General features: G+C 48.7%; 1 protein-coding gene across 4 annotated transcripts in view; it reads right to left on the reverse strand.

Moving 5' to 3' along the window:
* Positions 1 to 17,688, reverse strand: part of MACROH2A1 (macroH2A.1 histone) — a 61,361-nt gene that overhangs the window by 22,403 nt on the left and 21,270 nt on the right. For 2 of the 4 annotated variants that reach the window (XM_012762212.3, XM_012762210.3), the window contains exons 3-5: positions 10,334 to 10,440; positions 9,700 to 9,897; positions 1,393 to 1,500 (exon numbers count right to left, since the gene is read on the reverse strand). In XM_012762212.3, the coding sequence (XP_012617666.1) occupies positions 1,393 to 1,500; positions 9,700 to 9,897; positions 10,334 to 10,440 (413 nt within the window). Of the gene's footprint in view, positions 1 to 1,392; positions 1,504 to 9,699; positions 9,898 to 10,333; positions 10,441 to 17,688 lie in introns of all 4 variants that reach the window. The other 2 variants (XM_012762211.3, XM_012762208.3) reach the window with 1 other exon arrangement.

Here is a 17,688-nt window from a genome sequence, read left to right on the forward strand (position 1 = left end):
CAGGGTGGGTGGCGCCCCAGGCAGCTTGGAGAAGAGAACGAGAAAAGGTGACCCAGGGGCTGAATGTTCTACCTGCTTAAGAAGCCTGCAAGTCCTTGGTTAACAGTCTGCATCAGGGATCTAGAACACACTGGACCTAGTCCCAAGTAGCATGGTTTTTTCACGCTTCAGTTCAAACTGAAGCAATTTGGATGACAGGTCACATTAACTCTTAATATACTGCCCAAAGGACACGTGAAAGGGTGTGAAAGTAGACCCAGGTGGTTGCCTTCACTGTTGAGTTGAAATTTTTAAAAGAAAAAATATTTTAAGCAAAATCTTTCAAAGCCCCAGACCTTAAGATGACAACTAGTACTGCTTTCTTTTGAAAAATGCATACAAAATACAAATAATGGTTAAAAACGTAAACAGGAATGGTTATATTCTGGAACACAGAGTCCACCACAGGAATTGCATCATGAGCGACTGAGTGCAATCAGTGACAGGAAGAGGGAAGGGGAGGACTGCCACGCCGTGAGCGAGCGCGCCGCGTCACCGCGATGCCAGAGGCTGACGATGAGGGTGTAAAAATGATGCAGCTTCAGAACCACCTAATACACGTCACCACGTTCCAGCTAAACGCAAATTTACGTGGAAGGTCGCATCTGTTCCTTTAATTTTTTAAATGTAGGATAAAAAATTAAGAGCTCAATTCCCTTTCTCCCCACCCCCTTTTTGGTGTTAATAGAGAAATATTAATTGACTCTCGTTCTCGGGTCTTAAAAGCCTTTGCATCATTTTTATTTTCAATAAAAGTGAATCATCTTTTACAAAACCATGGCGTCCTGGCAAAGCTCGTCACGGGGGCGGCTGAAAATATATTGCCCACGGTTAAAACAGACAGACAGCTGGCTCAGGGCGTCGTCTGGGGGCTCAGCGAAGAAACCCCGGTGCGCCCACCAGCACGTCTGAAAACGACCCCCGCGGAGCCCCTGGATTAGGCCAGAGGCCCCGGCTTCGGTGCCCACCGGGACCGGCAGGCGGCCTGCCAGACCGTTCCCTGTCCACACCAGGGGGTTGACCTCCGCCTAGTTTCCTGGCCAGCGCCATCTGAGGACCAGGCTGTCCCACAGGGGAGGCGCCTTCTCCAGGCTGACCCCAAGGGTCCCGGTCCCCAACACAGGAGCCTCCTGCCCTCTTCCTGACACCCTCTCCCCCTTCCCCGCCCGCCAGAGTCCCCCCAGCTCTGTGGTCTCCTCGCACTCAGCCCTCTACGAGACCACTCCAAGCCCCCTGCCCACTCTGCCCCCCCCAGCTGGGCGTCGCCCCAGGAGCCCCCAGGCCTGCCAGTGGAGGTGGCCTGTGCCCATCTGTCCCGGGGCCCTGGAGCAGTACGAAGCCCACGTCACCTACCTTCTGGCCGAGGAAGAGGCTCTTGGTGGAGAGCACGGTGAAGCCGTCGGCGGGCGTGCCCTCGGTTGTGCTGTCGGCGCTGGCTGCCTTGCTGACTTCGCCCTGCTTCTTCTTGCACAGACAGAAGGGTCAGAGTGAGGCCGCCCGGGCACAGGCCACGCGCGCCAGTCGGGGCTTCCTAACCGGGAGGCAGTGCACGGGCCTCACCCCTCATACTCAAACCAGGACACTAAACACAACCATTTCTCAGCACGTCCCAAAGTGGGGACTGCAGACTTGTTTGGAGGTATGCGAGTTCTGTATGTTAAATTGTATTTTTATCACTTTCTAATCTAAAAAACTGCTACTTAAAGGTGAAACTTGGCTGGGTGCAGTGGCTCGCGCCTGTATTCCTAGCACTCCAGGGGGCCAAGGAAGGAGGACTGTTTGAGCTCAGGAGTTTGGGACCAGCCTCAGTAGGAGCGAGACCCCATCTCTACTAAAAAAAAATAGAAATTAGCTGGACAACTAAAAATGTATACATATATAAAACTTAGCCAGGCATTGGTGGCACATGCCTGCAGTCCCAGCTACTGGGGAGGCTGAGGCAGAAGGATCTCTTGAGTCCAGGAGTTGGAGGTTGCTGTGAGCTAGGCTGATGCCACTGCACTCTACCCAGGCAACAGAGTGAAACTCTGTCTCAAAAAAAAGGTGAAACTTCATTTTGCATTGATCTTTTAGAATAGAAACCTTTTCATAAATTCAGACCAAGTAAATGCCTCTGAATTAAGGATCTTCAAGTGTTTTTGTTTTCTAGATGTCTTGCACACCATTCAAGCTTAAGAAGAAAAACACTGTGCTAGGTCACTATTCTCAAAAAGCAGACCAAGGACCATAACCCTCCAACCTTCTCCCCACCCAGAAGGTGAGTCTGGCTTGTACCCTCCTTCATTTAAACCAGCCCTCGACAAGGATGAATGTAGAGAGGGTGTTATAAACCCACCTGTCTCCCTAGGGACCCCACCTGGTGGGCATGGGTCTCAGCCTGCTCTTTGGCATGGGCACCCTGGAGTTCCCAAGGGTCTTCCAAGAGGTGAGTGGCATCAAGAGTTTTAAATAAACCAATTTCCAGATCTTCAGCTGCCTAATACACTTTTTCCTACAACGGATCTGCCCTGAGCGAGGGATCTGTGCCTGGGGTTCCTTTCCTAACCACGCTCCTCCTGCTTCCCAGAGCTAGTATCAGCATGGGCCACCACGCCGGGAGTAGGGATATAGAATTTTTGCATATTTCTATTGAGGACAAAGCCTGTAGTAGAAACGGATATTTTGGCTAATTTGGGGATTTCCTGCATTCTGACATATTATAGGGTGAGGACAGTGGGAACAATGGCATTTTTTTATTTCGACACTTCATCTTTCCCTTTCCCCAAATTAGTGTCAAAATGTACATCATTCCTGAGATGGGGTCCGGGGAAAGAAATTAAGAAAGAAGGGGTGAGAAATATTCCAGACGGCTGTGCCTTCTGGAGGATCAATATGAACACTCAGAAGGGCAATGCCTGTGCCCTCCCTATCCATTTGTCTAAGATTCAAATTCACTAATGTATTAACATTTTTACTTACATTAAAAAAAAGGTCTAATTTTGCTGATTGCTTTAACAATAAGGACTGCTTTAAAAATTAGGTTATATGTCTAACATTTGCTATAAATTAAATGCACTAAATCTGAAATCCCAAGGTTTTGATACAACTGGTAAGACAATAAAGCATTTTATCAAGAAACATGGTACTGCCAAAGATACATTAAAATTATCACTATTTTGGTTTTCTTAATACTTTGTGTGGCTCAGATTGGACAAGCAAAAGAGAAACGGGTATATTACTATATAATTAACTATATACTTATTATAATTAATTATAATATAATTATATATATTATATATATATTAATTATAATATAATTAACAATTATATAGTAAGTCTTAGCAAAGCCTTTTTTGATATATTTTCCAGGAACCAAGAAAGGGCAAGGCTGGATAGCAAGGCTGCCTGCAAATCACGTGTTTTAAATTCTGTACTTTCAACAAAACTGAAGCAATACCTAATTGAGTTAACAGCTGATAGATCATTAAAAACAGACTGATGTAGTTTAGCTAACAGGAACAGACCTGTGTCGGTTTCTTAGTCGTGGCCCTGTGCACCATAGTCACGCGAGATGTTAACCACAGGGAGACCAGGTGAGGGTAATCAAGAACTCTCTGTACCCTGTAACCCTTCTCTATATTTAAAACTACTCTAAAATAAAACATTTATTAAAATACATTGATGAGAGAGTACTCCATGACTGTTGGCATATATCAGAAAGGGTTCTGAGGATTGAATGATGTTACTGTAACAAAACTTTCCATTCCTATTTTAGCAAACAAGGCTTTCCCAGCACTTATAAGTATAAAAAATTGGGATGCTGAACCCTGTCTCATTTTAGCAATAATATTCATCTTAGGATACTTGAACTGGGGGGAAGAAGGGTGGGGAATCTCTACCCATCCCATCCCAAGCTGCTTTTCCAATAAAATTTTATTTTCCTTAATAGTTATAAAAATTTATAATTCATTTGATCAGTTTGATCAATAGTATATTATTAAGTGCCCTAACTATCCAATCCTGTAGAATCTGTATCATTTTGTGCTTTTATAAAGGTCAAAAGCAAGTTTTCAAAATAAATTTATATGCATCATTTTTTTGCAGAAATCTATAAAATATAAGCATATACAGGGATGAAAATTTTTGGAGTAAATGAAGGGGGAATAAAGGGAAAAAACAAATTGTCCAACTGTTGAAGGGCCAATTTGTGTATTTTTTAAGTGGATGATGGTGTATCAAATCAGCACAGTACTTAGACTCCATTGGATACACTTAAATGAGGAAAACAGTTTTATTTTTAATGTATTTGCAGTATGCAAAAAAAAAATCACACCCTCTGCAGGTATTTAAATTTATAATGAAAGTTTAGCTGTCAAATTTTAAATGTGTATGATACAAAGATTTTAAAAATTCTTTTTAGGAGGTATGCGAGCAAAAATGTTTGAAAATCAATGCCCTACACTACCCATGCATAGCTCAGTAAATACTTGGGAATGGGATAAAGGTTCTCACACAGAGGGATAAGTAGATAAGGATTTAGCGCTTCCTGCCAAGGATACCTGGGTTTTGAGAGATAAGACCTAGCTGATAGGATTTCAGGCACCTGGGAGTTGGAGCTGGTTTTATTGGGAGGCAGGCACTTGAGCATCCCTGTGCCCCTGACACAAATCAGCAGCCACCTCCACAGCCAAGTTCTAAGGCTTAACCTGTGATGACACCAGTGATTCGCAGCAATGACTCATTAAGGCTTTGGCTCCCTGACTCCTCCTGCAGTGGGTGGCCGTGCAGCCCTCCGCCATCTGAAGAGAGGCTTCCACCAAGGGGAGTTGTCCATGGGCACAGGACATAACAGTGACACTATGTCTGCACTCAGAATGACTGCATTTCAGTATCTGTACTTTGAGCTCTGCTAGCTGCACGACCTTGGGAAAACTGCTCACCATCCCTAAGCCTCAGATTCCTCATTTGGAAAATGAGACGAAGGCTAGAGAACTCATTCAACACACTGCCTTAGAGAGAAGGCAGCAAGGTGCAGTGCAGAGACGAGCCAGTCCTTCCTGGTTTTCTGCAGCCCATCTGCTCGGCAGAGAACTCCTGCCTCCTCCCTTCCAGGTTCCCCATGGGACAACGTGGGTGCTTGCGAGATACGACCGCATTCAAACCCTAACTGTGCCCAAGTTTCTCATGAACCCTGCTGCTGTCCCCCTCTAACTTCTTGGTATTAAAATGCCCTTCTTTTATGAAGTGGTAATCCCAAGTGATAGATTCTTTTCATATCCCAGCTTGGAGGAAAAAGTGTTGGCAAGCAATCTTGTTTGTCAATCTCCAAAATAACTGACCGTGTAGAATTTTATATTGTTCTACAAACACAAAGGATCCCATTTAGTGGTCGGGCACTCAGCTTTGTTTTGAGCAGTAGAAAACCTACCAGGTTGCAGTCAGCTGGGAGACTCTGTAGGACTGAGTGTCCAAAAAGGCTTACGTGAAAGTCCTCAATCCAAGTCGACCTATGCCTAGTCTCTTTCACTCTGGTGGTTGAACTGCCTGAAGTATCATTAAAAAGCCAGCAAAATTTTGTAAGGACGGCAGCTTCTCAAAAGAACCACTTCCTTCCAAGAAACAGGCACTCTACCAAAATCATCTTAGGCTTTTGCCAGGAGCAAGCCTACCCTCATGATCCCAGAGGGTGGTTTTCACGTGGTGACGGAGTGGGGTTTGGGGATGGTGCAGGTTTATGTTGAAAGATCCTAGGCGAGATAATACTTTACCCAAATTTTTGACAAAAACTGTCTTAGAGATGCCCAAAAGATTATCCTATGATTCTCAGTCAACACTCTGACAGGGGTCTTAACCTGGGAGACGTAAGTATAGATGGTTTCCTTTGAATCTCAGGCATTTTATTTTATGCCTTTGAAACCTTATCTTGAGAAGGGTCCCCAGCCTTTCCCACTGCCAAAGGTGTCCGTATTATGGAAACATGAGGAGCCCACAGGCCAGCCAGTTCTCCTGGGAGGAGCCAAGCATGACCCACCTCAAGGTGCCTTGCTGTTCCCTTGCCAGCAGCTCTCTGCTCCTGCTCACCTGGATGGCCAAGTGTCTCACTCAGTCAGGTCTCTGCTGAAGTGCCACCTTACGAGTAGTCTCACCTAACCGTCTAGGTAATAACACTGCCTCTGCCATCGCACCCTTTATTTCTGCCATCGCACCGACCCCTGCCCACCTTCTATAACGACCCTGCACCCCTCTCTGAGCTTCGAGGGAGGGCAGGGGCTTTGTGCTCCCTGCTGCTACCTCCACTACTGAGAAGAGTAGCACAGACTGGATAAATACTGGTCAAATGAATATTCATTCTTTAAACATCTTGGTATTAAATGTTCAAAAGATGAGGCTGCTTTTGAAATTTCTTAATGGGGTAGAAATTTCCTATGAGTGACAGCCAAAGTTAAAAACATACTCAACTCTCGATCTAAAGGTCCGTTTGTAGAAGACTGGCTACATGGGTTTTACATATCACGTCAGTAACTGTAGTCAGCCGTGCAGTATGAAAGCAGCCCTACATGCAGAGAGACGGAAGAACGGCTAAAAGAGTGACAGCAGCAGGTACTGTGTACGCCACACTGCTGTACCTACGCACTCTCCATGAATCCCGTTAAGCCTCACGACCACTTTGTATAGCTCCATTTTACAGATGAGGAAGCTGAACACAGAGAAGTAACTTGCCAAGGTCATGCAGCTAGGAAACGGCAGAATTGGGACACAAAGCCCGGTGGCTGACCCCAAAGCTTACACTCTTAACTATTACACGACACTGCCAAAATAGTTGGTCACATGATTTATATTTTTTTTAAAGAAGATCAGGTAGGATGCGGAGGGATTGATGCCTCTCTATGCTGATGCACAGACTTTCTGAAAGGAGACATAAAAGCTCATTACAGAGACTGCCCTGGGTAGAAGTGGGGGGCTGACGGGAGCGAGATTTCTCTGCTACACACTCTTTCGTACTCTCCAAACTCTCATACATGTTACTTACTCAAAAACATATGCAATATACATAGAGTCACTGAATTATAAGGCTGGAATGGACTCTCTTTTTACAGGGTGGGGTAAACCGGGAGAGAGAACACAGAGAGGGGAAGACTTGCCTGAGGCCACCCAGGTAGGAGGGAGGAACCCTGGGACACAGCCAGGGCTCTGGACTCCCAGCCCCGGGGGAGGGAGGGAGGAGTATTGCCTTCTCTAACCGTTTCCACCATAGCTGACTCAGCTGTCACAACTGGAGATTTTCAAACCCTTCAAACTGCACAGAATTGGGGGAAAAATTATGATTTGGAATTCAAGTGTTGACACTTGAAAAATACCAACTCCCTTTCACTACAAGTGTTTTAGCATGTTACGAAGGCTTTCTCAGCGTGTCCCTGGAAAGGTTATTTTCAGAACGTTCCACTTAAACCTGGAGATGCAGAGTTCTCTGCTGTTTCTGGGAGCTGACACCACAATTTACATTAAACAAATGTTTTGAAAATTAGCTGTTCACGGTTCCAATTTCAGCTTCCCCCAGGGTTTAATGTTAGCCAAATACTGGTACAGTAAGCAGACAATGTGTTTTATTGTATGGAAGGAAAACAGACCACCATAACAGACTTCCTGCTTTTGTAATCAAGGGAAAAGTTGAGTGGTCCAGTGATTATTGGCATATGGTTATTAGAAACACTGAGTTCCAAATATAGCTACTAGGAGCTGAAGAGACACACACACACACACACACACACACACACACACACCCCTATATTTCAAATCCAAAAAGAAAGAGAAAAAATTCCTAGTGTTTGGTAAATTGGAAAGTTCACAAAGTCATGGGGCAAAAACTACTAGAGGAAGGCTCGGGCGGCAGGGGAACTAGGTCCAGCCGGTTTGTCTGCAGACGCTGACGTCTGAGACTTGCTCAAATGTCAACAGCTTGTGCATAGAAGAGGCAATGGCCTGGGACGCGGCATGAGCCAAGGCTATGCCGAGGCCACCATCCTGCCCCTGCTGGTCCCCAGCACCAAGTGCCACAGGCCCCGCTCTGCGGGCAGCCAGGTCCCTGGGGTCCATTTCCAAGAGATGACAGACCTGGCATCCTCATCCTTTTAACATTTACAAAGGGCTGCACTTTCCCCTGCTTCCCGCCACGCTCCTCCTCCCAGCTGCAAATGTTGAAAGGGAAAAAAGAAACAGCTCAATCTGCTAATTTTATAGTTAGCAGGAGCGAGTAAGGGCGCATTCTGCAAAATCCCCGCCTGACCTCCAGCACCCTCCCAGACTCGGGAGCCAGGTGGAATGCAAGCGTCTGGAAATAACTCACAGGACGCTCTTCAGTATCGAGTTTCTCTCTCAAAGAGCTGGGAGTGATGCTGGGGCTGGGGCTGGGTGGCGTGTTAGCAAGAGGAATTTAGATTTTGTGTGTGCAAAGACATACCGCCTCTCCCGCCTAAGTACAGCGGGAGATGGGAGAAGGTGGTCGGGGGTCAAAGAAGATGCCCCCGCATGCACAGGCAGTCTCAAAGGAGGGGACATGTGGCAGGGTGGGAGGAGTTATGCTCACCTGGCCACAGTTCCTCACGCCTACCTGGGAAGGTGTCCTCACTGTCTCACTAGGGTGGGAGGATTTGGGCTCACGTGGGAAGGATTTCCCGACACTGCTTCATTAGGTCTCACAAGGCATTTCCCAGGACTTACTATGGAGGGTCTTACGAAATAGGCAGGCCTCCTTCTGCCAGGGGCGATTCCTCCCAGTCTGGCTGGAGGTTAGAAGGAACACCTCAGGCCAGGGCAGCCTCGAGATTCCATTTTATTAAAGACCAAGCTTTGACTGCAATGCTCCCCGTTTGCTGGCCCTGGAGGTGGTGACAACAGGAGATAGGCCAGGGCCCAGCAAGGAAGGAATGAAAAATATGTGTCCGAGGTGCCTTGCAGCCTCCTGCTGATGCTCAGTGAGCACAACTACTTGGAAGCAGGGCCTCCAGGGGTCCCCCCATGCTGCACGGATTATGGCTCAGAACCTGCTGGCCTCCCCCACCCAGGACAACACAGATCACACTGACGAGAAGGCTGTCCTCACCACAAAATGATCAGTGCCTAGGACCTTGCCAGTCCAAGTTAGGCCCAGTGGGAAGTGCTTGAAAAATATGTCTGTCTTCCTCCTTCACAGAGGCAACCACTCCAAACAGCAAACTGTCCAGACCAGCCCTGGACAGAAACGCGGCCAGGGCAACACGGTGGGAGCTCTGCAACTGAGCGTCAGGGAGTGTGGGCAGCTGGCCCCTCTGGGCAGGACTAGATGGCGGCTGTCCCCTAGCGTGGGTCAAGCATCTCCCTGGAAGGCCAGGCACAAAGGTCCTTCCAGCCTGGGGCTACCACCCCCAGCACGTCCTGAAAACCCATCGCCCATCCCCCTCGTCCACAGGGTCCAGTCCTCCAACTGCGTCTGATTCCAGGAGACAGACAGTCCTGACCCTGGCCATTGGAGCTGGACTAGCCCCTGCGAAATCAAGTCCTATGTGTTCCTCCTCTGGTCCTCCCTATCTGGGGGACAAGCCCATGGGGAAGGGGAACCCAGGTGGGAAGGGGGTCACCTCTTGTGGCCCCATTTATCTGCTCCCCACCCTGCCCCACTCCACACGTCCCTGCCAAGTAACATACCTTGGATTTCCGGGCCCCTTTCTTGCCTCCTGCTTTTTTAGACACGGGTTTCTTCTGGGACGGAGACTTGGCCTTTTTGGCTGGGGGTGGCGTGATGATGGCTTCCAACTTCCCTTTGGATCCTCGCTTCTTCGCTAGCAACTCAGGGTGGATGTTCGGTAACACCCCCCCACTGGCTATGGTGACTCCTTTTAGCAGCTGGCAGGAAAACCAAAGGGGCAGAAGGTGAATCAGATCACCCCGCCTGCCAGCCAGACCACCCCGCCCACCAGCCAGCCCTGCCTGTGCACCCTCCTGCTTGGGGTGGCAGCGCCCCTTCCTCCATGGCATCTACAGGGACACCAGCAGGACTCAGGCCCGCCACACAGGGCTCAAGACCCCAGAGTCCCTCACCTGGATGGGATTTAGATAATACCTGTCCTTCAGGGAGAGCCCAACACCTTGTCTCCTCCCCTCCCCACACTGCCAAGAAGGCCCGAGGAAACAGTGCCTCAAGAGGCAAGGAAGCTGCTAATGAACCCAAAATGCAGGCCACACCTTGATAACCAGCCAGACACTGAGGCCCCTCAGCTCTGCCTCTCAGGAAGTGTGGCTACCTGCTCGAGGGTCTGGGGAGGCTGGGAGAGCCCTGTACCTGATTCAGCTCCTCATCATTGGCCACTGCCAGCAGGATGTGCCTTGGTGTGACCCGTCCTTTCTTGTTGTCTCTCGCTGCATTGCCAGCCAGCTCCAGAATCTCCGCTGTGGGGAGAGAGAACAGCACATGTCACATTAGAGCATCAGAGGACCCCGTGTCCCCCCGGCCCTATTCACAGTGCTAGGAATGGGTGCAGGCAGCCGATCCAGGAAGCAGCTGCCCAAGATGAGAAGCTGTAGCTGGGTCTTCCCGGCAAACACTTTGGGCACGGTCACGGAGGGGTTAAACCACAAGCTGCGCAGGACCCAGCAGGCCACTGGTCCAATCCCTTTGTTTTGGACATGGAGCTGAGGCTGAGAGAGAAGAGACCCTCTGAAGGTCACTCAGTAAGTAAGTGGTGAGATCTGTGCCCAGTTCTAGCTCCTGTTTCCCAGAAAATGCGGCTTGCAGTCAGTACCCCCCACATCACCAGGGCCGACCCTGCGGGGTCAGCTGCGTGGCCTGACAGTGCACTGTGTCTACATCTTGAACAACAGGTAAGGGGTTTATAGGGTTTCCAGGAGAGGGTGGCTCGACATTGTTGGGCGCGTGTTAAATCTGTTGATTTAATCAGTGTGGAATGTCTGCACATTTAGATTCAAAACCAGAAGTCAATCTCATAAAAACATAAAACAAAAGTGATGGGGGGTGCTGTAGATTTTAAAGGCTAAAGAGATATGACAACCAAATACAAATTTGTCAGTCCTTGATGGAATCCCAATTTTTTTTAAAGGTGTAAGTCATTTTGGAAACAACAAAATCTGAATGTGGACTGGACATCACACACTAGGGAATTACTGATTTTCTTAAGTGTGATAATGGTGTCGCCATGCACTAGGGAATGTCCTTGTTCTCAGGAGATACAAGCTGAAGCATTTAGGAGTGAAGCATCTTGATGTCTGCAACTTACTCTCAAAGAACTCTGAAAAAGTCTACAGAGTACAGCAAATGTGGCCAAATGTTAGCAGTTGTTACTATGGGTATATGATAGAGTGTTCCTCTTTCAAGGAAATTCTGTCATTTGCAACAACATGCATGAAGCTGGAGGACATTATGCTAAGCGAAATAAGCCAGGCACAGAAAGACAGGTACTGCATGATCTCACTTCTATGTGTTATCTGAAGATGTCAAACTCGTAGAAACAGTAGAATGGCAGTCACCTGGGACTGGGGCAGGGGGAGGGAGATGCTGGTCCAATGGTACGAAGTTTCAGACAGACAGGATGAATATGTTTTAGTGACCACACAGAATGGCAACTATAGTTAATAAGGCATATTTCAAAATTGCTAAAAGAATAGATTTTAAATGTTCTCAACATTAAGTAGTACGTGAGGTGATGCATATGTTAATTAGCTTGATTTATCCACTCCACAGTGTATACATATAGGAAAACATCATAATATATCCCATAAATATATAAAAAAATTTTTAAAGTATTCTTTTAGCATTCTGTATGTTTGAACTTTTTCAAAATGAAAAATATGAGAAAATAATCTAGGCTATGCACATGACCCATATGGGTGCCAAGACTGATTTTGCCTGCCCTTTGGGGCAGCGTCTCACAGGACAAGATGACAGATCTCCTCAGCACCGAAGACGGTGGGGATTAGGAGGTGCCCTTTGGCAAGAGATTTTCTTCTTCCTGGCAACACAGTTCTCTTGGTAACTTGTCAACCTTGTCATCATCATCACATTTTCTTGATGAGGTACATACAGACAGTCTCAGAATGTACCTCACACTCCCCACCTCTGCAATTCTGCCACGTCCGTCCTTCTAGACCACCGTTCCAGGCCCAAACCAAGCCCAATCTCCTCCTGGTGCTAAAGAATTTCTGATATTTAGTTATATTGTAAACACTAGACTTCTCTGGCAGTCAGCATTCAGAATCATTACAAAGTAACTAGGAACAAAATTCTAGCTGCATGGAAATCATGTGTTTAAAATTTACGACAGTGCATGTTATACATGTTTTAAGAGGTACCAACAGCTGAACCTAATGCAGAGAAGTACTGTACGTGTCCAAAGCTGAAAAGCTGCTGGCTACTCATGGAAGCAGTATTAGCGGGGGCAGGCGTCAGTCACACTTGAAACACCAGGTTTCCCCTCTAAACCCAAAGCAGGAATTCAGTTGCTCAATAATCACCACACTGATGTCACTCAGCTCTGTGCTGGCAGGAGGGACACAGGTGCCATGAGCCCCTGCCTTCTCTGTGTTCCCAGGCCAGCAGGGAGATCACATCAAAGCTGCACATGCCAGCGCCATGGGGACCCTTAACCGGGCTTTACACATGTGACGGGGGAGGGGGAGGGAGGCAGGACAGGCAGCAGCATAACCATTAGAGGGGCTCACGTTTCTCCCTTTCACACGTACATCTCAACAGGGCTGGTCCCCACGGGCTCAGGACAGTTCGGTTACCAGCGGTGGGGGAAACAGCCCACCTAGCAGTGTCACCGAAGCTTCCCTACAACTGATCATGGTAGTGTGTCCCAGTGCCCAGCAGAGACGGGCCCACCTTGGCCAAGCAGAAAAGGTGCTTGTGATGTATGTGCGCCCTCGGCCCCAGGTGCCTGCCTGGCCAGCCCAGCCCACCTGGGCCTTCATTCTCCTGCACTCATGGAGTTGGCGGCACACAAGCAATGCTACTGTTCCACCTGCAGCCCATGAGTGAAACCAAGCAGGGCTCTGAAGCCAACAGTGACACGGAACCTGGGGGCGAGGGCGCAGGAAGGAGAACTAGCCACAACGGTCCCTGGGCCTCTGCAGCAGGAAGGCCTGCGAGGGCCATCTGACACCACAGGGCTGTAGCCCACCTTACTGACTTCTGGCTTCTCCTGCCCCGCTCCTGAGGCGACAGGGAAGCACTGGGCCATCAATATCCGCAGAGCCAGAATACAGACACAGGAGGGGGCTGAGGCATCACAACCTGTTGACTGTATGTGCTCAGAAGGCTTTACCTGGCCCTCACTAAAAACAGAGAGTGAGAATAGGCATGAGGAATGAGAATGCCCACAGCAGGGTCCTTTTGCTAAGTCCTAAGCCCATCCCTTTGGCAAGAAACTCATTTGAAAGTACACTTTCTCAGGGAAGTGGAGGACGCCTGTTTCCTCTCCTGCCCAGCAAGGCTCAGCGGCCGTTGGTGGTGGGGAAGGGAGGGCGGGCTGTGGTCTTTTTATTTTCTGCAGTGCTGCCCTAACTTTTTTGTGCAGGGAAAAGAAAGATGGATAAAAAGACCAGGGGACAGGGGGGAGGACTCGAGTGTGGCTGGGCACCTGACTTGGGTGAGGGCAGGCAGCACGTAGAACAAGCAAGCAGGGGAGCGACCGGAAGCACACACACAGGGTGGAGAAACCTGGACATCAGTCCTCCAGCAGCTGCCTCCAGCTTCTGCAGGCCCTTCCCCCTCACTCTCACTTTTCAATGCCTCAGTTTCTCTACTTGGGAAATTTCAAGGACTGTGCTCCCATACTGCGAATTCAGCTTGGCTTCAGGGGTACCTCTGGATCCACCCGGGAGTGACAGCAAGTGGCTCGGTGGATGAGGAGGGGCCAGGATGGGAAGCATCTCAGCTCCTTGGAAAGAGCTGGCAGGGGTGTCACTCCGCTGCCTTCTTCACCAAGGAGCCCCCAAACCCAAGACTCCTTCCTTTTTGCAAAACCCCAGCCTATCTGCGATCTGCGCAAACCAAGGTAACTCCCCCCCCAATGCTCCTACCGCTGAAGAGTGGTCCCGCAGCCCTGCAGGGAGGAGGAGGGAGCTGTGTCAAGTAGGGGTGACAGTGAGGATCACACAGTCACTCCCCAGCTAGCTGAACAAGAGCTTTACCTTCTGTTTACTCTTATACTTTTTTCAGATGGATAGTTGCCATAGTAACTATCAAGGGACACACAAGATAGGGACACACCTCAGAAACACACCTTTTACGAGAAGCATGTTCCATGCCCCACCCCACCCCTGCACTGCATTTTACAACAGCTGAGAAAGACAGAGGACGCCCCTGACTGCTAACAAAAGCAGTAACCCAGAGCACGAGCTCATCCCTTGCCAAATATCAGTAATTCCCACCCTTTGATCCCGAGTCCAGTTTTAGAAACAGCCATCATAAAAAAGGGCTTTCCTGGCTCAGAGAGGGCTGCCTGCTGCAGGGAGAGAGGAGAGGTGCAAAATGCCAGCACTCAGCAAGATGGAACAGTTCCCATCTGCTCTCCAGGGTGTGTTCCCGTTCAAGGGAAGGGGAGGGGAGAGAGGGAGACTGAGTGCTGAAGAACTGGGGCAGGGCACACGTCACCAAGGGAGATGACCTGGTGAAATCTTCCTCCTAGTAAGTGACCCTCTGCTTTGCAAATGCTATAAAGGCAAAGTCACAGAGGCCCCAGGCTCGGAGCTGTGCAGCAGTTCCTGCCTGTACCCCCGGCACACTGGGATGGGCCCGTACCCCTCCTCAGCAAGGACAGCCGCCCCCCAGAGTCAGCTTCAGGTAGCCCACTCAATTCATTTCATATTTTGAAGGGTTTTGTACGTCTCTAAATTTTTTGCCTGTGGCTGGTTTAAAAGAAAAGGGATTCTGAGAAAGAGAACTAGGAAAACATCACATCTACAGACACAAATCCTTCCCTCCCCTGTTTCCAAAGCTCAACTCTTGGATCTTCCCTTGGAGGGAATTTTCAGGAGGCAGAGCCCTGGAGGCTGTAACCAAAACAAATGGAGTCCATAAGAAACCAAGGGAGGAAACTGGGAAAAGAGCAATTAGGAGGAAAAGAAACAGAACCCCTTACCAGGTTCTCTGCCTGCTCAAGCCAAGTCTCCTCTGCCAGTGATAACCTACATTTTGTCACCAGCGACCAATACTAGACTGGTCTGGGCCCCAAGGCACTTGGGGGCAGCTCCGGAGAGTGTGATAAGGTTCCCCAATTATAAATGCTACAAAGGGAGTAAGTCGAATGATGAGCAAACGGGCCCACTCATTAGCTATTTTTTTGTTTTAAGATTTTTATTTGTTTGAGATCTAATTTGCAAAACACCTAAGGATCTCTGGCTCCCACTCCTGGCCAGGGCCAGTCCCTGGCAACTGGTGAGCAGCTGGCACCATCATCTGTAGTGGCCTAGACCAGCGATGCACTTCCTCTCTCCCCTCCAAGCAGCCAGCACTCCAGAGGCACCCGTGGGCCAATCCTTCCCCAGCCTCATTGAACATGATCGTTTTAAGGCCACTTGACAAAATTCCCACAGCCTTGGATAACAGCACGGTTTGGCAGCCTTCTCTACTATAGACCAGCTGTCTGAACATGAATACCTTTGACATGTCTACTTTCCAAGTTCACCCAGAGACCAAAGGCTTAGGGTCTTTTTTTTCCCCTTCCCAAACATCTTGAACTAAATCGTATCTGTTGTATCGAGGCCTTCTGTCTATCTTCCTTTAGGGAGATGAAGTCATGGTTTGCAGAATTAGCCTCCTAACAGCTAACAGGTGATGTGCTGAGGCTGAGCCAAACTCTAAACACAGCCCTGCAAGAGGGAAGAGTCAGGGGCTTTTACAGGGCTGTTTGAAGCTCTGTAAGAGAGAGCTCAGCTAACAAAAGAAATATTGAAAATAACAACCCGAAATCAAAGGAAAGCAAATGTTCATGTAATCCCAAGGAGAAAACAGATATTTGCTACAAAGCCAACAACATGACAAGGAATCTGTTTATTGTATTCCTTTTGATTCATCATCCTTCCAGCAGTTGAGTTCAGAACTGTTCTACACCATTCCGGAAGGCCTTAACCCAATCAACCCCAATCGGAGGGTGATTGCTAAGAGCTTCCTGCATTCTGGCCACACCGCAGCCTCCTCCAATTCCCTCGGTAGCCCCGAGTGTTTGCAGCCACATCTCAGAACCCACTGCCCCAAATCCCACCTCTCCTGGAGCTGAGCAGCAGGGCCTGAAGCCTGCTGAGCCGTCAACTTGGAACTCTGGGCTGCAGTGAAACTCTCCAACCGCCTGTCTCGGGTGCCTCAGAGGAACCCAGGGGGTCCACAGAAAATAAAACCTACAATAGTCGGTGAAGGCAGTATTCCAAAGACGGTTCCTACACTTAGCTGAGACACAGCCAGGACACACCTAAGCCTCAGTGTCCCGTTCTATAAAGGGGGAGCGATAACTGAGGTCCCCTCTTAGGCTTGTGGGGATTAATGAGTTACCAAGTAAAATGCATAGTACACTTGGTAAACACAAGCTACTACTGAGGCTACAACTACACTATTTTTTTTTAAACAAAAAGTATAGCAGGCTTGATTATTAGGGGAATAAAACTATACTTTCTTTGCCTCAGTTTCCCATATCTAAATAACTGGGTGATCCCATACATGTGAGAGGCAAAAGGAGAAAAGCAACAGAAAACCTGGTGTTTCCTCCCCCAATAGTTTACTCTTTGCTGTTACACTTAACAGTTCACATATGTTTGAAAAATGCACTTGAACTCGATTAACCTCAGTGCTGCCAGACCTGTTTTGATGGAACGCAGCACCCAGAGCGGCCCCAAAGGCATCTCTGCCTTGGGATGGGGTCTGACCTCGGAAGGGTGAGCCACGGCCAGCTGCTGAGGCAGGAGTCAAGGCCCTAGGAAGGGAGACGAAGGAGGCGGCGCCTGGCTGGCAGCTGGGCAGGGCCCTCTGCCCCGCCAATCACTTGCTTTCAAGGACTCGAAATTAATTTACAAGGAAACGAGTAATACGCATGTTTGTTTTGATATGGAAAAACCACAGCCATTTGCTCTTAATTCGTCTCAGGAAGGGGCGAACAATCAGAGACGTCTGCTGAAATGACATGATTTGAAGAGCATAATGTAAAGAGGAAACTCATTTAAGGACCTCTGTCATGGTACCATTTCCCAGATGGACCTTCAAAGGAGGGGGAACGAGGAGCAGAGCAAAGAGTTTGGGGGCCGCCACGATGCCTGTGACCATGCTTACGCATGCGCCCACCGAGCTCCGCCCGCTGGGAATGGAGTCCGGGACTTGGTCAGAGGGAGGTATTATGCTCTGCCCTCTCTTGTGCCATTTGAATTTATCTTCTACACATTTTCTTGTCAACACGCAAAGTGAAATTAAAACGCAGAGTAAACGAGACGCTGCCACATGCTGCTCCGTGCCACCACGTCACATGCACCCTCTGGCCCTCGGACATTCCTTCCAGCCTGCTTAATCCTGCTTCTCACAAAAAAGGTTCTGAGCGTATGAAAACGTCTTAGGTTTTCATGCTGGTTTGTTTTTAGAGCAATGTGAGCATTGCGTGTGGTAGCAGGGGAGGCCCCTGGGAGGGACCATGGCCCCCG

The sequence above is a fragment of the Microcebus murinus genome, chromosome 21 (assembly GCF_040939455.1).
Source record: "Microcebus murinus isolate Inina chromosome 21, M.murinus_Inina_mat1.0, whole genome shotgun sequence".
Lineage (NCBI taxonomy): Eukaryota > Metazoa > Chordata > Mammalia > Primates > Cheirogaleidae > Microcebus > Microcebus murinus.